Consider the following 21,800-nt stretch of genomic DNA (forward strand, 5'->3'; position numbering starts at 1 on the left):
CACCAACATTTCTTGCAATACAGAAGTAGAAAAGATTCTACCCCCCCAAAAAATGACAAAAGAACTGGAAAGTGCTGATCATGTCAAGCACCAATTAATATGATAAAAACGATAGAAATTATATATTGTAATGGACAAATGTGACAGATTTGCTGATTGGAAACTCATTCCTGAATCAACCATATAGTTATATCATTAAACAATCAGTTCAAAACTAAGAGAATAAAAATGAAAAAAAGGTAAAGCATTCAATTAAGATAACTCCAATGTGATCTATTAAAAAAAGTTATTGATTTCAAAAATAGTAAAAGCAAGGAGAAAAAGATAGTCAGCAAACATAACAATTGCACAAAGAAGCTAACTGATAGAAAACAGCTGCCACAGAAAATATAAAAAGAATCCCCGCCCCCCCCAAAAAAAATCACCAGTCAACAAAAAACTGATTGACTTACCAAATGGGGGCATATAGAAGCCAAAGGCAACACAAATTTCAGAATATGAATTTATTTTGAAAGTTCTACAGAAAAGGATGATGGGGGATCATATCCCCTCATAAAATAAGAAACAAGAGAAGGAAAAATAAAGACAAAGAATACTTGGGCAGGAAACCAACTAACCAAAGTTATCTCCAAGACAAGGATGAAACCAGAAGGTAGACAACAACCAGATAAATGATGGAAGAGATCTAAAAGATAATTATATTACAAAACAGTGGAGCCATAACATATGAACTCTCATGTCACAGTCCTGAAGGTACTTTTTGAAAAAGTAGACATGCCAAAAAAGAAAACAAATTCAGGAAGAGAAGTCGGTATAAACCAAGTATATACAGAAAAGACCTGTGCAACAAAATTTTTAGGACCTTGAAAGATTCAAAGTATTTGAAGGAGAGGACAGCAAAGGCAAGCCAAAAAATCTCAGACCTTATTGTTTATTACTAAGAGAGGATAATCAAGATAATATCAATAACTGGTCTATGCACTTGCCATTTCTACTTTGTAAAATTTTTATGACAATAATATCTGCACACAGCAAGAACTTCCTTGACCGGGATAGTAGAAGGGAACAGGCAGGCTTCCACAAATGATATTTCAGTAGCCCACATCCTTTCCACTATACGACTGTGATTAATCAAATAAGATAAGACATGTAAAGTACTTAGCAAAATATAAATGTTAGCCATAATGATGACTGAAAGATGTAGAAAAAACAAGTACCAATATGTTTTCTGAATATGTAGAAATCTGATTCTCCAGTAGACAGTCAAAGGATATGAACAGAAAGTTTTCAAAAAAACAAATGCAAGTGATCAACAACCACATAAAAATGTTCCAAAATATAAATAATAAAAGATGCAAGTGACCAACAACATAAAAATGTTCCAAATTACAAATAATAAAATATTATGCAATTTAAAACAATTCTGAGATTTCATCTCACACTCATCAGATCAGCAAAGATAATGAAAGAGAAAAATAGTAATTGTTGGAAAGGAGAAAAGAAGCATTCATATGCTGATGGGTAGGTGAATTGGTTCAAAGACTTTAGAAAGCAATTTGGAACTATGTCCAGAAAGTCACTGAACTGTACATACCATCTGGCATAGTGATACCATTACAAGACAGAAGCAAAGACCTCATAATCACAAAAATAATTGTAGCAGCATTTTTGTATTTGCAAAGAACTGAAGAGGTATCACCTCACCCCTATCAGATGGGCAAAGATAACAGAAAAGGAAAATGACAAATGTAAGAGAGGAGATGAGAAAATAATAGGAATACCAACACATTGTTGTTGGAATTGTGAACCAGTCCAATCATTTTGGAGGACAATTTAGAACTATGCCCAGAGTGCTATAAAATTGTGCATACCTTTTGACCCAGCAATACCACTAGGAGGTCTATACCACAAAGACATCAAAGGAAAAAGGAAAAGAACCCATTTGTACAAAAATATTTATAGAAATTCTTTTTGTAGTAGCAAAGAATTGGAAACTGTGGGGTTGTCCATCAATTTGGCTGAACAAATAAAATTATAGTATATTGATTGATGGAATACTATTGTACTACATAAGAAATGAAGAAAGGGATGGTTTCAAAAAGAATCTGGGGTGATCTGTAGGAAGTAATGCAAAATGAAGTAAGTTGAAATGTGGAGAATATTGTCTATAGGAATTTCAATACTGTAATGATGTGACTGTGAGAGACTTAGTAACTCAAACAATTCCAAAGGACTCATGATGACAAATGCTATCCAACTCCAGATAGAGAAAAGATGTACTCTAAAAGATGGACTTTAAGTACCAAATGAAGCACTCTTTTCTTCTTTCTTTATTTTTCCTGCTAAGGCTCACTCACAAAATGGCTAATATGGAAATACGTTTTGCATAAATTCATATATATAAAGAGTACCATTCTTGCCTTCTCGATGAGCAGGGGAGGAAGTGGTGGGAGGGAGAGAATTTAGAACTAAAAATAATGATAATTATAAAAAAGGAAACTAGGGATTCTAAAATAACTGAATAAACAAACTAAACCCTCCCCCCAAAAAACTGGAAATAAAGTAGATACTTATTAACTGAGGAATGGTTGCATAAGTTATGATATAAATATAATAAAATATTAATTTCTATACCATAATGAATGACCAATATGTCAGATTCAGTGAAAACTGGGGAGAAATGCATGAACTGATTAAGAAGGAAATTCACAGAAATATGAGAATAATTTACATGATGAACACAACAACATAAAGGAATATAACTTTGAAAGGCTTCAGAATTCTGAGCAATGCAATGACTAGTTGTGAAGACTAAGACTGAAGCAGGTTTCCAAACTCTTAGCAAAGAGGTGATGGACTAAAGATACAGAATAAGATCCACTTTTATACACATGGTCAATGTGATAATTTGTTTTGCTTAACTCTTGCTATAGTGAGTCTAAGAAGTCAGAGAAAGCTGTCTGTACTAGGTGCTTCTTTCCCCTCTGTCATAAGTCACTTCTAAACCCTCTTCAATCTGCCTTCAAACTTCACCATTATAGTGAAACTGATCTTTTCAAAATTATTAAAGATCTCTTAATTGCCAATTCTCTTGACCTTCTTTGAATGTTTATTCTTCTTGACCTCTCTAAAGCATTTGACATTACTTATCACTTTCTCCTGAAGACTCTTTTCCTCTTTAGATTGAATGACTCCCTAGATAACAAAGAAATACTTTTATAGGAGAAATCATGGAGTTGATATGCAGGTGACAGTAATAGAAAAAAAAAAAAAAAAAAAAAAAAAGAAAGAAAAATGTGTATCAATGAAACATTTAAAAATACACAAAACCGAAAAAAAATTTCAGGACAAATGAAAATTCACTTTCTACCAAGAAATTCCATTGCTAAGAATAAACCCCCAAAGAAATCACTGACAAAAATAAAGGCTCCATAAAAAACCAAAATATTTATAGCAGCATTTCTGTGATAACAAAAAAGCTAGAAATAAAATATGTGCCCAGAAATTGGGGAATGACTAAACTAAGTGTAGAACATGAATGTAAGGGGACATCATTGGAAAGCATGCAAAGACTTACATAAACTAATGCAAAATGAACTTTTAAACTAATCCAAGAAAATAATATATTCAATAATTATAACAATATAAGTGAAAAGAACTACCACAAAGCGATTGAAAATAAATGCTGCAAAACTACAAACAAAAAGCATGACCCCCAAAATAAGATATTAAGAGACAATTCTTCCAACCATTTGTAGAGAGGGAGATCCACAGATACAGTACACGGAATATAAAGTAAGATTGTTTTTGATGTATTGAGTGGTTTTGCGGAATTAAAAAAATTTTTTTACCTCCTTTTTCTTTAAGAAAAAATTCTTTGTTAAAGGACAACTCCCTGGGATAGGAAAGGGCACAGGGAAATTTAAATGACATAAAAACAAAAGTTAGCAGTAAAAATGTACATTTTAAACGTACACTTTATTAAAAAAAAAAAAAAAAAAAAAACCTACAAAACTTAACATGACCTGATGCTAAGTGAAGTGAGCGTGCACAACCAAGAGAGCATTGTACATAATAACAACAAGATTATGTGATGATCAACTGTGATGGATTTAGCACTTTTCAGCCATGAGGTTATTGAAGGCAATTCCAATTCTAAAAGTGCTATGCACATCCAGAGAAAGAGAACTATGGAGATTGAATGTGGATCAAAGCATGTATTTTCACCTTTTTTATTGTGGTGGTGGTTTGTCTGCTTGAATTTTTGGGGGGCAGCATAATGAATATGGAATTATGTTTAGAAGAATTGCATTATGTTTAACCTAGATAAAAGAGTGCCTGTTGTCTTGGGGAAGGGGAAGGAGTGAGGGAAAAGGAAAAAAATTTGGAACACAAGATTTTTCAAAGTTGAATGTTGAAAATTATCTTTTCATGTATTTGGAAAAAATAAATCCTATTAATTAAAAAAAATCCTACATAATAGTTGAGTTTCATTCTGAATTTTTTTGTATATTAAAATGCTTATATTTTTTCTTAATGTTTATTAAGATATATTTTTTAAAAGAAAGCATTTGATTTGGTAAATCAAAATCCAGCCTAGCTAAAGTCAAATAGCAATGATCGGTATATAATGAAGTTCTACACATGTTCCTATTTGCAAACTCTACTGTGCTGATTATACAAAAATATGAAAAATTAATGAGAATACTAAAGGATCTCCTAATATTCAGAATTATTCTAAAGTTTCACCCACTCACTACCTAGGAAAAACCAAATGAATAAAAAACATTGTTCTACTTAGGAGACCGAATGTGGTTCAAAGCATAGCATTTTCACCTTTTTCAATGTTGTTGACTTGTTTTTCTTCTTTCTCTCTCTCTTTTTTTTTCTTTTTTACTTCTGAGCCCAGAAGTAAACAATGAAATAGAGCTAGCTGCCTTGGCTCTCAGAAATTACAAAAGTTCTTCAAATAGCCCCAGGCTTCTTTCTGAAACAAAGACCCATTTTTTTTTTAATACTTAGTCTTCCAGTAATGTTTTATGGCTATGAGTCCTGACACAATTATTTAAAGTCTCTAAAGCATAAAAGTTGAATTTCACCCAAAAAGCAATGAATAGGCTGCAAATACTATCAATAAGAAGTTATGATAAAGAAATAGGATAAAGGATGTCAAAGAAATGTATCATCAAAAAAAAAAAAAATGATCACATGGTAACAGCAAGAGACAATCAAAAGAAAGCCTTCATGTTCCACTAATGTGGAGTACTATTCCAAGACATGGAGAAAACTTAAGGAAGGTCCCAACTCCTTGGGTAGACCCTCTGGGATGAACTTAAGGAAGGAGATAGACCAGAGTTTCTAAAGATGTACAGTAATGAATAATGTAAAATCTGTGTTATCTGAGGGAATACTAACATCAGTCAGATCACAGATCCATTGGAGTGGAATATTGACAAATTAAAGCATGTCCAAATGAAGATAAGTGAACTAGAAGCTATGCCCATAAAGAATCCATAAAAGTAATTTGAGCTACTTAGCATAAATTAAAAAAAAAAAAGGCTTAGTTTTGGAATCAAAAGTTAGTACAACAAAGCTACATGTGTTCACTGTGTTCAAGTATTCAAAGGACTATCATATCAGAAGGATTAAATGTTCTCTGCCTAAACCTAAGGAAGAGAGCTAAATGTAATAGATACAAGTTACAAAAAGGCACACTTTGGCTTAATGTAAAGAAAAATTTCTTAATAACTAAGAGCTATCTCAGAATGGAAATTATAAATTTCTTTTCAGCAGAGATCTTCGAGTATAGACTATCTAGTCTATCTAGACTATCTAGACTATCTAGACCATTTGTTACAGAAGAGATTTCCATTCAGGTAGCAACTGAACTAAATGACTTCTGAGGCTAATTTCAGATCAAATTCGGTGATAACTGATTCAACATATACTACTGAAAATTTCTTCTATTAAAATATAATCACAGTACACAGCAAGAGCTAATTTATCCAAATCAGGGGCAAGAACTCTGCAATGTATAGAATTCTTGTCCCAACGTTTTGTTGCTTAAGGGTACTTTGCTAGAACTGTCAGTCACCATTAGGTTGAATGTAATAGCTGGAAATGAAAACTTCCCAATGACCACATCTTTTTTTTTTTTAAACCAGTTTCACTGAACTAGTTGATCTAGTGCTCTGAACAAGGACCTATCACTACTGACATAAAGGAGAAAGTCATTTCAAAGAGTTAAAATCAATTACCCCTCAAGAAGTCAACTGGTTGGTGCCTGTAGCACCAATTTATGTTATAGAGAAGATGGAATGAATAAGGTACTCTGTTTTTAAAACAGTCATATAAAGCTACCATTTGGAGAAAAAGTAAGTTTCAGTATGTCAGTTCATTCCAATGAATGGACTTTGTTCCTTTGCAACCTTGCATTACACTGTTTTGGATTGAAATGATGAGCAGCTGTGCCCTCTGTTTATTTTTATTTGGCAAAAACATGGAAAGAAAAAATTTTCACTTTTTGCCTACTGTTTGCTTTTGCTTATGGATTAATATGCCCTACAATCCAAACTGAGAGCTGCTATGGCAGGACAATTTCTCTGAAGCGCTCATTTGCCATCCTTTAAATTTCAAGCATTTTTATTTCTTACATACCTGTCCCTGCCTTATCATTTCCCACTGCTACCACCCTCACTTGAATTATTAGAATAACTGGGTCTCTTTGTCTTGAGTTGATCTATTCTACAAACCATCCTTAACATCACTGTTAAAAGTTATCTTCTCATGACAGGAAAAAATAATGATGATTGTTGGAGGGGATGCGGGAAAACTGGGACATTGATGCATTGTTGGTGGAGTTGTGAACGGGTCCAACCATTTTGGAGAGTAGTTTGGAACTATGCTCAAAAAGTTATCAAACTGTGCATACCCTTTGATCCAGCAGTGTTACTACTGGGATTATATCCCAAAGAGATTATAAAGAAGGGAAAGGGACCTGTATGTGCACGAATGTTTGCGGCAGCCCTTTTTGTAGTGGCTAGAAACTGGAAACTGAATGGATGTCCATCAGTTGGAGAATGGCTGAATAAATTGTGGTATATGAAAATTATGGAATATTACTGTTCTGTAAGAAATGACCAACAGGATGATTTCAGAAAGGCCTGGAGAGACTTACACGAACTGATGCTGAGTGAAATGAGCAGGACCAGGGGATCATTATATACTTCAACAACAATACTAGATGATGACCAGTTCTGATGGATCAGGCCATCCTCAGCAACGAGATCAACCAAATCATTTCCAATGGAGCAGTAATGAACTGAACCAGCTATGCCCAGAAAAATAACTCTGGGAGATGACTAAAAACCATTACATTAAATCCCCAATCCCTATATTTATGCACACATGCATTTTTGATTTCCTTCACAAGCTAATTGTACAATAATTCAGAGTCTGATTCTTTTTGTACAGCAAAATAATGTTTTGGTCATGTATACTTGTTGTGTATCTAAGTTATATTTTAATATGTTTGACATCTACTGGTCATCCTGCCATCTGGGGGAGGGGGTGGGGGGGGGTGGGAGGTGAAAAATTGGAACAAGAGGTTTGGCAATTGTTAATGCTGTAAAGTTACCCATGTATAAATCCTGTAAATAAAAGGCTATTAAATAAAAAAAAAAAAAAAAAAAAAAGTTATCTTCTCAAAGCCCAGCTCTGATTATGACACTTCCCTGGTCAAAACATCTTCACTATCTTCCCATTGCTATAGGATGAAATTCAGATTCCTTACTTTGGTACTAAAGGATGGTGACATATCTTCACTTCAACATTTAAGTACTTGAATCTATAAGGCATATTATGCTATATATTGGCAAAAATGTAGATAAAACAGTCCTTCCTGTTTGGTTCCAACCCACCTTTCCAAATATATCTTAGAATATTTTCCTATTCTAATGTGTCATCCAGCCAGATTGGCCTACTTATCATCCTAGAACATGTCGCATTTCCTACCTCTTTGTCCTAGCTGTATGATCCGAGGCAAAACACATAATATCCGTTTCAGTTTCCTGACTTGTAAAATGGGGATAAAAATGGCACCTATCTCTCAAAGTTGTAATGAGAATTAAAGGAGATGATATTTGTAAAAGTGTTTTGCAAATTTTAAAATGCTACCTAAATATGAGCTATAACTGTAAGTAGTAACAGGGTAGGGACAATGTCTTACTCCTTTTCATATCTTTACAGCACCATATACATGGGTGGCATTTTGTAGAGTTAGTTCTACACAGAGTCTGTTCATGGAGTAAGTCTCCTGTTTTAAAACTTCATTCCCCCCCACCCTCAATTTTTCATGCAGTAGAGTATAGAAATCAAGGCTCTAAAATACAACAAAGTTCTACCACTTTAACTGAAGATATCTCTGTGAATTAATCTTTGAGTTTTAAAAATATAGCCCATTTTTTATTCTTCATCCTAGGTAAATCTTCAACAGAAAAAAACTTTATTAGGGAGTTATATGCCCTCTCCTATCTCAAAAGACTACATCTTAATGTGGAATTTTTAAAAAAAAATAAAACTGCTATGTATAGTCATGAATATTCAAAGAATGTCAGAGCTGGAAAGATCCTTGGAATATGAAATGCTAGAACTAAAAAAGAACTTAAAAACTGAGTTTAGACATTCAGTTTTAGAAATGAGGAAAATAAAGCATGAAGGGAGAAATTAACTTTCTCCAGATGACACACTATGTTAGCAGCAGAGTTACAAGTAGAACAGGACTCCTGACTTTCAGGCCAGTGCTCTCTTTGAAAGCTCTGACAAGCCACCAAAAATATTCCCTCTTGTTTCTATAAACAAACCACAAGTTTTGTATAAAATTACAGGTTTTTCTGGACAGTCAAGGTTAGAATCACTTTAAAAAATTGAAATGGAGACCTTAGAATACCTATTCTATACTTGATTACTAACCAAAAGTTCTTTGACTTTTCCCAATGCTTATACAACATCAAAATTCATGTTTCATAGAGTCACTATGACTATGGGAATGTCTGAGCTCAATTTAGACGTTACAAAAACAGGTGAGAATAATTCTATCTCATTCTTTAAAATCTTTACAATTCATTCGGACTAAATAATAAATTCATGGACTCATAACATGAATTAGATCAAAAGTGTCAAACTCTTGGCCCATTGAATGTAGCCAAAAGACACTAAAATGTAAATGAGAAATATTTAACAAAAGAAAGAAAAATACAATTTAACATAGACAATGTTAATTTCTGGCTAGAATTTCTAAGTCAATCTGTAAACCCCAGGGAATCATTTCTTGTTGACTAAACCAGATGCTCTTTAAGGTCCTTTCCAGCGCTAATATGCTATGATTCTATACTTCTTTTGTATCCTAATGTACTTAACAAGCATTCATTCAAGAAATATTTACTGATTCATATTAAATAATGTAGGAATGTATTAGATAATAGTTCAGATTGCTGCATCTAAGAGAACTCAGAAGTTTTGATAAAAGAATTTTCTCTTCTAGATAGAAAGATCCAGCTTCTCCATTCCTTTCATATTGACACCAAGTTACTCTTCCTAGTGTCATCCATCTACACAAACAACTACCAGATCTACTCTTAGGGTCTCTCATGAACTTAATCTCACATCTCCAAAAGCTTATTGGACATTTTAATGGCTATCCCACAAACCTTTCAAATTCAACATGTCCAAAACCAAAACCCTTTTCCAAACTTCCCTATTTCAGGTGAGAGCATTACAATCCTTATAAAAACCCAGATTTCACAAGCTGAGAGTCATTCTCAACTCATCTTCCTGCACCCATATATGCAGTAAGTTGCTATGTCTTATCAATTCTTTCTCTACAGTATGTACAACATCCCTCTTCTCCCCATTCACATAATCATCACTCAGTGTTCTAGCTGGAGTGCTAGATGCTGAAGTCAGAAGATCTTTGTTCAAATCCTGCCTCAGAGCCCATCTGTGTGACCCCAGACTAGTCACAACCTCCTCTCTCACTCTCAGCTTCCTAATCTATAAAATGTGGGTGATAATAACATCTCCTACCTCACAGCTGTTACAAGGATCGAGTGAGATAATATGTAAAAGCTCTTTGCAAATCTTAAAGCTCTCTATACTACAGAAATAATTGCAGTATCCTTCTGGTTGGTTTCATTTCAAGCTTCCCCTTCTTCACTACATCCCTCACACAGTTGCCAAATTAGTACTCCTAAAGTACAGATCAGTCACCTATTCAATAAACTCCAGTGACTCCATTTTATCTCTGGCATTAAATGCAAACTCTCCTTTTTGGCATTTAAAGTCCCAAATTCCAACCTTGCTTTCCAGTCTTATATATTGCTTCTCTTCAGGTATCCTTTGAGGCAGTCAAACTGACTTTCCTCCTGTTCCTTAAACATAAATCTTTTTTTCTCTCTTTGTGCTTATACACAGGTTGTTCCCCCCATGCTTGGAATGTACTTCCTTCCTACTTAAGACTACTCAGTAATGCTTGTTTCTTTCAATGGTCAGCTCAAATAATCAAGAAAAGTGGCATGGAGACTTTACTGACTCCCTAGCTCTGTTAGTACTTTCCCCGTCCTTCAGCAAATTTGCTACTTAATTTTGTATATTTTGTATTTAATATTATGTGCACGTGTTGTCTCTTTATAGATAAAATTGGAAGCTCTTTGAAAGCAGACACTATTTCATTCTTTTGTTTTTATAGAACAGTGACTAGTATATAGCACATACTTGATATCAGCTGATTGATGCATAATGCATAGATCTATTCATTTAATAGACCAGCATGTATTAAGAAGCATCTGCTATATAAAAGGATTTAATAAAAGATAATAAAGTTCAGATAAGACAAACAAGATACTACTTAAATAAGATAAGAATCCTCTTCTGAATCCTTCTTTTATTGCTCCCATTATGTAGCCAATAAAGTCCTAGCTTCTAGATTTAACTTTCCAGGCCATGTCATTACCATCTTATCTCGAATTACTTTCCTCAATATGTACTGTGTGCCAGTAAAATCATATTTGTCATTCTTTGTACAAAGTCTGCATTCATGCCTTTGTTCACATAGCCATTCCTTATGCCTGGAATAATTCACTAATCCTTCATCTCCCCATCTCCAACTTTTAAAATATTACTCCCCCTTTGAAAACAGACTTTATTTTTTGTAATTGCTCCAAAGTTCAGACTGCTGTGTAACAGTTTAGGTCAGCAGTTCTCAAAGTATGGTCTGGGACCCTCTGGTCTATAAGGACAAAATTATTTTCATAATAATATGAAGATGTTCACAATAATATTAAGATGCTTTTCCAATCACAAAATGTGTGAGGTCTTATTTTCTTCATATACTTTAGTCAGAACAACATATTAAAACAGATTAAATCAGAAATAGAGAAGAGCCAGCTATCTTCTATTAAAGATGTTAAAGAAATTTGTAAAAATGTGTAAAACAAAGTCACCCTTCTTGCTAATAATTTTTTGAAAATGGTTTTTAATGTGTTATTTATGTTAACATATAATGAGTTTATTATTATTTTAAAATTAATGTGTATTTTAAAATGTTATCAGTTTTAATTTTTAATATGGTAAATATATCAATAGTTACTATTCATATAAGCAAAAGCTCTTTGGAATCCTCAATAAATTTTTAACAGTAAAAGAGACCAAAAAGTTTGAGAAGTATTGGCTCAGACAATATTGCATAGTAAAAAGCACAATATACTAGGAATCAGGAAGCCTGATGTCCAGGCATTGCAGTCCCAGGTACTGCATTAATCAGCTGACTAGGGAAAATCATTTAAGCTTTTTAGTTTCTACATTTGGTTACAACTTTGCAAAAGTGGATTAAATGACCTCTAAATTCCCTTTCAGTTCTAATAATCTGTAAATGTATAGGATCTAGTGTGAAGCCAATTCCCAGATAATCAGAAATGATCTTTCAGTTAACCTTTTTAGACTTTTTTCCCTTTGTAAATGAGGATGTTGGATTAGATGACTCCAAAGGCCCTTTCAGCAATGATACTCCATGAATTCATGAAATCCAGTTTGAATGCTAATTCCCAGATGATAAAAAATGATCTTTCCTGTTTGGGATTTCACACAGAATTTTATACTCATCTTTCTTTATTACAGGGCTTCTTAAACTTTTTCCACTTACAATCCCTTTTCATCTGAGAAATTTTTATGTGATCCCACATATATAGGTATATAAAATAGGTATACAAATCAGACATTTACTGATAATAAATCAAAATTTTGGGGCATCCACATGTAATTATGTGATCCTACATGGGGTCACAAATCAGTTTAAGAAGCTGCACTCTTCACAATACTATACAATTATCATATGATTATGATAGAATATTATAAAGTATGTGTATTCTATATTCTCTGTGTTGTAAGTCTGGACAAAGACCATGCCATTTTCCCTTGAGTGCCTAACAAAATGTTTTGCTCATAATAGATGTTCAATAAACATTCCTGAAAGACTTAATTAATTCATTCATGACAATGTAATCACCAATTTCTTACTGGCAAAAGCAAGCAAGTCAGAACAACTTAGTGCCAAGCAATCAACATCTTTAGCTCATCATGTCTATTTTATAATCTAGCTTCCCTGGTCACAGGGGCCATGTTGGTGAGAACCTTTGACTTGGAGTCTAAGAGATATTGGCCTGATTCCTGCCTCTACTACTTCCTACTAGGTTCAATTTTAGGTAAGTTCCTGCTCCTCTTTGGGCTTTGGCTTCCTCATCTGTAAAATTATATTTCCCTTAAGGTCCAAAAAGCCCAGCTCCAAATTCTACGATGCTACTACTTTTAAGGCTCTTTTGCTCTTCATTACTATTGTACTACTGCCCTCTCCTGGAAAACATTGCCCCACAATGAATTTTGGCTCTTTAGTTACCAGAGTAGCTGCTAGAAATAAATATTATAAACCTTCATTACAGTCAAACCAAAATTGTGAGAATACACAGACTAATATGTGGTTTGGCAAGATTTTGTGAATATATTTTCAAACACCAAGAGCCTATGCTTTTTGGCTCGTTCCATAAAGACTGAGAATATTAACAGCTTGCAAAGATAAAATGAGGCCCAACATCTGGATATAGTTAGAAAAAATTGAATATACAATTTGAATTTGGTCTCTTCCCTCGGAAGGTAACCTTGAATTATTTGTATAACTGTGAAGAAAGACCAGAAACCAAAATGTCTACTTCTGCAAATCTCACAGAAGGAAAAACCATTCTATAATCATAGTTCACTAAGAGTTTTATTTTTCAGAGATGAAGACAGCCTTATTGTGAACCCATTTGTCTCCCCTTAAAAAAAAAGCAATCCAAAAAAAGCAATGGATTCTGCAGGAATAAGATAAAGGCTTTAAACTTCACAAAGGAATATTCCTATGTGTCATAGATCTGCTCTTTTAGAGGACACTTAACAGATTCTCCTTGTCTAGCATTTTTCATCTCCAGTATACTTAGATAGCCACTACCTTTACGCCAAGGAATTTCTCAAAAAATATAGCACACCATCAAAACATTAACAAAATAGTTATGTTGTCTTTATTTTGGTTAACAGTGATAAGCCATAATATGGTAGAAAGAGCATCAGATTTGGAATCAAGAGGCCCAAGTTTGAGTTAAGTCTTAGTTCAACACAGTTCAATTCTCCTGGTCCTGGTTTCCTCCTCTCTAAAACAACTCTTCTGAGTTGAAGTAGATGATATTTAAAGTAGTTTTCCATCTCTGAACTCTTAAAATGATCTGGAGGCTCAGAAATACAGACTGTGCTCATATAAAGAATGCTACTTTTATCAAAAGAGAGAAGTAAAATTCTGACAAGCAGGTTCATAGGAATCAGAATTTGCTCTAATTAACAAGCAGACCCGAATGAATTGTTTCAAAGACTAAAAATGAATTATTTTTCATAACTAATGGCATTAAAACTGAGAAAGGATGTAAATTCATGGTCTATTCCTACCCTTCCACTGTCCTTTCATAAATTTCATAAATATATATGTATATATATATATATGTGTGTGTGTGTGTGTGTGTGTGTATGTCACATAAATTTTAAAACTATGTCATGAAAATCCTTTTAAGAAACTGGGGATGTTAAGAATAATAACTCAACATTTATCTAGAATTTTATATAAGGGTACTTTCTTCATAAGGCTCTGTGAGTTAGTTGTTTAAATACTTTCAGAAGAAGAAAACCAAGGTTCATCATTAATATGCATCAGAGCCAGATTTTTTGAATCTTGCAATCTAATACTCTTCCCTCTATATCATACCATTTAATATATCATTTATCATTCCATTTAATTTGGGCAAAAGATGATTCAAAGTAGATAAGACATACATGATTGTAGTCTTGAAAAATATTAACAATAACAATAATAATTCTCATTTATGTTGAGTTTACAGTTTACCAAAGCAGTTTATCAAAAATTTCCTCTGAGAAGCAATTTGCAGTAATGAAAAAAGCCCTGGATTAGGAAATCAGAGAAGTTGGGTGTGAATCCTGCTTTTGCTACTTAGTACCTAGGTGACCCTTGAGCCCATTACAACTTTTCTGGGCTGATGTGATGATCTCTAATGTCTCTCCAGTTGGAAATCTTCAATCCGATAAATATATTATTCTTAAAGTGCAAGCATGTGAAAGGGATTGGACATGCTCTATTTGATCAAAGAAGTCATGGGTAGAATGTAGAGAACAGATTTTATCTCAATCTAAAGAAGAATTCCCTAAGGAGAGTCCAGTAAATGGGATCAAGCTATTTTCTTAAGAACTAAGTTTCTCATCATGTTCAAGCACTATTTGCCAGAATTAGTGTAAATAGAATTCATGCTTAAGGTAGAGGTTGGGTAAGATGGCCTTTCACATTCCTTCCAGTTTTAAAATTTCATGAGAATCAATGAAATTAGAAATAGCACGGTAATGATATTGTGGTAAAGGAAGTGTTAAAATACCAGTAGTACTTTATGTCCTAATTACTTGCAAATGCTATACCTCTTTGTGAACTGGGGAGAATATGATAACACACAAGGGAAGCAGTGTTATAACAACTCTCTTCAAACAACTACAGGTAGGGAGGAAAAATGGGCTGATGGTCAAGAATTCCTGTACTATGCAGCGAAGAAATCACTATCTGATGAACAGTGTTGAAATAAAAAAATTTCAACAGGATCTGTCTTTGGTTTCAATACAATGAAACTATGTATCAACAACAATAGCTGTCTTTATTATTAGAGTCAGTGCTTTCTATGAAACGACACACATACCTAACATTTTTTTCATCTAAAAACTTTAGCGTTGATTCACCTAAAATATGCCCGAGTTGTCCTAAAATAGATGTGCTGTTATGTTCCAAATTCCCATTTTTAAGAGCTCAATGTAGCAACAGTTCTAAAGATTTTTTAAAAATTGATAAATACAAGGAAAATAGAAGTTACAAATAACATCGTTAGAAAAATTCAGTCTGGAAGAGGAGACATATCCTTTGATTCTTTGAAAAATCTGATTTCACTTGTAAGGATAGTTACTCCACAAAAATATACTGAAAATCCTCCATGTTTCTTAAGTTGTCATGGCTAAAAAGTTAATTATATGTAGGAAGTGGCAAAGTGGATAGACTGGACTTAGAATCAGGAAGACCACAGTTTAAATCCTGTCTTGGAAACATCAGTTGTATGACATAGGACTAGTCACTTAATCTCTCGCAGCCTCAGTTACCTCATCTGTAAAATGAAAAGGCTGGACTCATTGACCTCTAAAGTCCTTTCTATCTCTAAAATCTATGATTCCATCATAATGAGCTCATTTTGCTGGTCTGGTCCTTAGTTGGCAGATACACTGTCTACCAGCAGGCCAGTACTTAAAGCATTTCCAAATGCTAAAATAGCAAGGCCAGAGCTTGCCCTCTCTTGACTTGACCTTCAAGAACTTTGAATAATTTCTTCATCTTGAAGAGGCAATGAAAAAAGACTACTGAAGCAAGCATAGAACCTTAAAGTGACAGAAGATCAGCAGCAAATACCAAGGGCCATCATGTAGGGTGACAATGACTATGTGTGAGTCAGACTATGTGTGAATACAGAAATGGGAATAAGGGAATATGAAGTGCAGTACCATCTCTTGTTTGTACTATATAACACTGTCAATGAGCAACTGATTTGGGACTGAACCTTTTCTGGGAGTAGACCACCAGAACCAATAGCTTTAGAAAAGGGGAATGAGGCAAGTCTTTTTTTAAAGGTGGAACAGGCTGCCACAGGAGGCAGTAAACTCTCTGTCATTAAGGGAATTCAAGTGGTAACTGGAATCACTTACCAGGGATGGAATGGAAGGGATGAGCAATTAGTTACAGGTTAGAATCAAGGTATTCTAACCATCATAATCCAAGAAAAGCAAGGGAAGAGCAGAAATAGAAGGAGAACAGGGAGGATAGGAGAGAAGAGAGAGAAGGAAAAGAGACAAGACAAAGAGACTTTAATAACTCATTTATCTCACTAAAACTAATTTTAAAAGCCTAGTTCAGATTTAACCTTTCCAACATGGCATAACAAGATTCTAACCTCTGTCATTCTAGAGAGCCAAAGATTAGGAAAATGATAATGGTGGGACAGCATGCAAGTCAGGCCTTTCAGAAAACAGGTCTTTCTGTTTTCTCTCTGTGGGAAGCAGACTTAACTGAAACAGGGAAGGTAGTGCCAGTGTTTGCCAGTTTTAGTTGGCAGGCCACAGTTTGCCAACCCAGTGCCTATGACTAGTCTAGGTGAGGCAAAGAGGTTTAAAATGAGACAAGATAGAAGATTTGAATGATTCCTAGCTTTTCTTGGCTTTATTTCTATGTCCTTGAGCAAGTCATATACTTTATGCTTCTATGAGCTATTTAATCTCACAGCAGCTTTAGGAAGATCAATTTCCCTGGAAGTGTGTCTGAGGATCCTTGGAAGAAAAATCTTAAGATAAACAAGAAAAGGTTGGGTTTTTATTATTATTATTATTATTATTTAACTAAAACAGAAAGAAGAATAAGGTTTAAATCCTAGCTGCATCACTTAATTTGTCATTTCCCTTCTCTGAACATTAGTTTTCCCAATAAATAAAATGAAGAAACTGTTCTAGATTATATCTACTATCTCTTCCAGTTCAGCATGTGAAGGAGAAAAGTCTTATAGTGCAAGATCCAGGTTTGAATAGCTCTGGAATTTTAGAACAAAATAATGAACCTCTCTGAGCTTCAGGTCTGTATCTAGAAAATGAGGCTCATACTTCAACTACCAACTCCCCAGAGTGTTATAAGGAAAATGAAACCTAAAGCTGTGTGTATATGTATTTATTTTATTTTTATGTTCTCAGATCCTATAACCTTCCTATGTCCTATATCTTAATCTGACCTTATATAATTCCCCCAAACAAGTTCCATGGCAGAATCATCATTTTCCTTCAAGTCAATCCATCTAATTCAACAAATATTTTACTACCAAGCGAATTAAGACTTGAAGGCAATTTGATTAAAATTATTAAACTGCAGAAGTAAAGTAATGCTCAAAAAAAAACTATAGGCTACTTTTACACATTGCTACTAGGAGAGAGTTTTAGGAAGGGATATCAAAAGTTTAGGGATCTTCTCATATTCTTAGGTAGATTTCCTGATGGAAGTTATCTAATTTCCTCCTAGAACAAAATAAAATCTTTTTTTTTTGTTTTGTTGTGGCCATAAATGTTTTTGTTTTCATCTTTAAAGATTATGTTCCTACAGTAATACCAAACATTACATTATTTATTTGAAATCATAAAAAAGGTTATTTAAGCTCTGTTTATTACAGAGCTCCCTCTACTGGTCCCTTCAAAGAAAACACAATGGTCTCAGTATTTACTTGGTGCAGGAGGTTTTTATCTGGATTCATGAACTTTAAAAAATACTTTGAAAACTTACATATTTTAATACACACACTTAAAAATATTATTATGAGAAGGGGTTCACATACTATCTCACAGAAAACCAAAGAGACTGATGGCACAAAAAAGATTAAAAACCCCAGTATTAGTAAGAAGTAGCATGGAAGCAGGAAAAGAAGTTTGGGAATCAAGAGACTTGGATTTTTGTCCCAGCTTTGCCACTTTCTGTAATCTCAGACAAATAACCTAGTCTTTCTGGCCTTCAAGTTCTTCACTTATAAAATGATGGTAAGACTCTTTTTCAGGTTCCCTCTAATTCTAATAATCCATTAAGTCAATGAAACATAGAAGGAAAGTTATAAAAGCAATATCATTAGAGAGGCTAGAAGAGGCTGGGGAAAGAAACTAAGACTCAATATATTGTGAAAAACCTACCCAATCTTTTTTACCTTATGGGATAGAAAGAAAAGAAAGACAAGGAAGCAACAATTGAGGCACCTATGGATGGTTTTCTGAGTCAGTTTGTCTGTCAATACTTACTTTTCATAGTTCCTTCCTCCTCCTCCTCTTCAGTGTTGATCACCATTGTGCCCAACTGTGATGGCAAAGTGTCATCATGTTCTATCATGGTATTGGCTCCATCACCCAGGGTACTAGCAGCTCGTACTGTGCCGGTCTCATCTCCAACAGCACGAACCATCGTGCCTGAATCAGTTTCATCCTCCTCCTGTAAGAATGCAAAGTCCAGAAAAAAGCTGATTTACATTACAATTACTCATATCTGAGCTCTCAAATCTGACTAACCAGGATAAGATGACAGCTAAAGGACTGCTTAACCTAAAGGGGCTGGGAGCACAGCCATTCCACAGTACAAAAGTATAGACTGAGAACAAGAAAACTAGGGTTCTAGTCCCAACTCAATGTACCATCTCAGAGAAATTAGCCTCTTCCCTTTCTGGGTCTTAGAATCCTCAAAGGATTGGATTATATTCTTTAAATTAAGAGGTTGGATTATATTCTTTAAAAACTTGTTATTTCTTTGGTGTGAACATTCCACTTACACAGACTGATTACAAACTTCCTAAGACTTGGTGACTGGTCTTTGAAAATTCTTGTGACCATAACCTTTAGTACTCTACAGTCTCTTGGACTTTAGCCATGTTGGTCCTTGAATGACAGATACACAGTTCTTTCTTAAGTCTATACTATTAAGTGGTTTTAGCTTGGTAGGACCTGCTGAGGCTCATGCATAGTAGAAAGATAGTCTTCAAGGACCTAGAGTTACTTCCATGTACTAACGACTTATTAGTGAAGCACTTTGCTTTATGATGCTAGGTACAGTATGGGGCAGCAAGGAGGCACAGTGGATAAAGCACTGGGCCTAGAGTCAGGAGGAACCAAGTTTAAATAGATTTGAGGCCAGACTTCAAACAATTACTAGCTGTGTGGTCCAGGGCAAGTCATTTAACCTCTATTTGCCTCAGTGTCCCTATTTGTAAAAGGAGGATAATAATTGTATCAACCTCCCAGAGTTGTTGTGAGGATCAAATGAAATAATAAATGTAAAGTGTGGAGCAGTGCCTAGTACATAACAAGGGCTACACAAATATTAAATACTACTACTATTATTATTGTTGTTGCTATTATTTCTAAATAAAAGATAAAGAAATACAAAATAGTTACTTCCTAAACAATAAATAGGAGATATAAAAATGATAAAATACATTTAATAAAACAGGGACAACAGACAAGTCTGGAAGGGTACTTCAATAAACAGCACTGAAAAATAAACAAATCTAGCTAAGAAACTTGATCTATTTGGGCGTTAAGTTTCCTCACCTGTGTAACAACATAGGGGAATGAGTATGGGGATAGAGTAAATGATCTCTCAAGTCCCTTTCAGTTCTAAATCCTATATCCCCTACTGGATACAGAGTACAGAATATCAGTGCCTAAGAAGACCTGAGAGATTAGTCATCTCATTTTACATATAGGGAATAACAAAGCCAATGGGACAGTATCACGGGAAAACTTTAAATATAAACTGAATGACAAATTGTTGGGATGTCATAAAAGAAGTTCACAATTTTAAGTAAGGGTTGGATTAGATGGTCTCTGAGGTCATTCTCACCTATCAATCAAAGAAGGCTAGGGGAAAATGGGAATCCTTATGATCCCCAAGGAGAAGGGCACAAAGGAGGGGATCTAAAGAACTCTGAAATGGAAGTCCTGAGACCTGAGTCTCATTAAGACTAGGCTACTAACCCCGGAAAAAACCACTTCCCTTTTCTGAACCCCAGTTTCTTCTTGTCCAGAGAGTTGGACAAGATAGGTGGTTCTTCAAGTGTATTACAAGAATCCATGGGAATTTTCAAGACTATCAGGTAGTTTGAGAGTTGAATACTAAGACTTCATTTGACTAATACTTCTCTTTTCTCCAACTACACATTTGTGTAAAGCCAAATTTTCTTCATATACTTCAATCAGAACATAATAAAACTGAATGAATGCAGAAGCAGATATGAAAATCTAGTTGTCTTCTATTAAGCCTGATATTAAAGAGATATGCAAAGATATGTAAAATAATACCACTCTTCTTATTAAATTGGAAAAGTTATTTTTCACTAAAAATATGTTATGCAGGTAATGGGCTTATTATTTTTTTAAATGAGTAACTTTTAAAATTTTATCAGTTTACATTTCTAATTCAAAAAATACTGACAGATATAACATTAAATAGATACAATTTATCTAAATGAAATCAATTTAAGAAGATAAAGGGATCTAAAGTACAAAAAGTTTGAGAATCATGGGACTAGATGATCTCTAAGATTGATGTCTCTTCTATGCTCTAAGGTTCCTTTCTATTTCTGTCATTGTGTGACAAGATAGCTAAAGCAGAAGTGACTCAGGCACCAAAAGAAAAACAAAACTAGTCACAATTTCAGGAAAGATAGGCCAAGAAAGGAATGATACCAAACTGCAGCTTCAGATCAAGGATAAGCCATCTGCCAAAAGTCCCTCTCCAATTCAAAGTCAGATCTTAAGAGGGCCTAATCATAGAGCCCAGAAGTCTGGGGCTTTCTGCCACTCACAGAGTTGTCATCGTCATCCTGATCCAGCTCTCGCTGCTGTGCTTCTTGGCGTTTCAATTTAACATCCATGGCTTCATTAATCAAATCCCGTAGTATTGACACTCCTTTTGCACTCTTAACAAATGGATGCTTGAAAAAAAAACAAGGGCAGTACACCATTAATATCATACTCTCTAAAGCACTTAATCTCTGCTTACTATATAGTGCCGGATTGCAGATAGGCACACCTATCTCTGTTCAGTAGTTTCTCTGCCAGATCCCTTCCCTCAGTTCCCCACCTCCAAATCTGTGCCATGTTTCAAGGCCAAGGTTAAAGTCAACCTTCTTCAGGAGGCTGCTTCCAGTTGAAAACAACTCCCTCCCCCAAAGTTCTACATACTTAGCATCAAAACCACTAATCAAATACATAATGCTATATTACTGTCTTGAGATAAAGTGTATGTTGCCATTTTGCATGATTATTCAGCATTTTTTGTATATTTAGCAAAAGCTTTAGCCTTGGAGTTTAGAAACCAAGATCATAGTTTCAGTTTTGCCACTGACATACCTTGCATGATTTTGGTTCCAGTTATTTCCTTTCTCTGAGCCTCAGTTGCCTCATATGTATGTGAATTGGAGAGAATAATACTGGTACAATTTTCCTCAGATGGCTAATGTGAAGGCAGGATTTGTAAACTCTAAAGTCCCCAATATATGTGAGGTCTTATTATTCTGATCTTCTCAAAGAGACTATCTGCTGGTTGAGTGTAAAGCTCA

General features: G+C 34.4%; 1 protein-coding gene across 3 annotated transcripts in view; it reads right to left on the reverse strand.

The window, feature by feature from the left end:
* STK4 (serine/threonine kinase 4) overlaps positions 1 to 21,800 on the reverse strand; it is a 108,878-nt gene that overhangs the window by 58,497 nt on the left and 28,581 nt on the right. For all 3 annotated transcript variants that reach the window (XM_003757726.4, XM_031951554.1, XM_031951553.1), the window contains exons 8-9: positions 21,045 to 21,173; positions 18,490 to 18,676 (exon numbers count right to left, since the gene is read on the reverse strand). In XM_003757726.4, coding sequence (XP_003757774.2) covers positions 18,490 to 18,676; positions 21,045 to 21,173 — 316 coding nt within the window. The remainder of the gene's footprint in view (positions 1 to 18,489; positions 18,677 to 21,044; positions 21,174 to 21,800) is intronic.

Source organism: Sarcophilus harrisii, chromosome 2 (assembly GCF_902635505.1).
Source record: "Sarcophilus harrisii chromosome 2, mSarHar1.11, whole genome shotgun sequence".
Taxonomy (NCBI): Eukaryota; Metazoa; Chordata; class Mammalia; order Dasyuromorphia; family Dasyuridae; genus Sarcophilus; species Sarcophilus harrisii.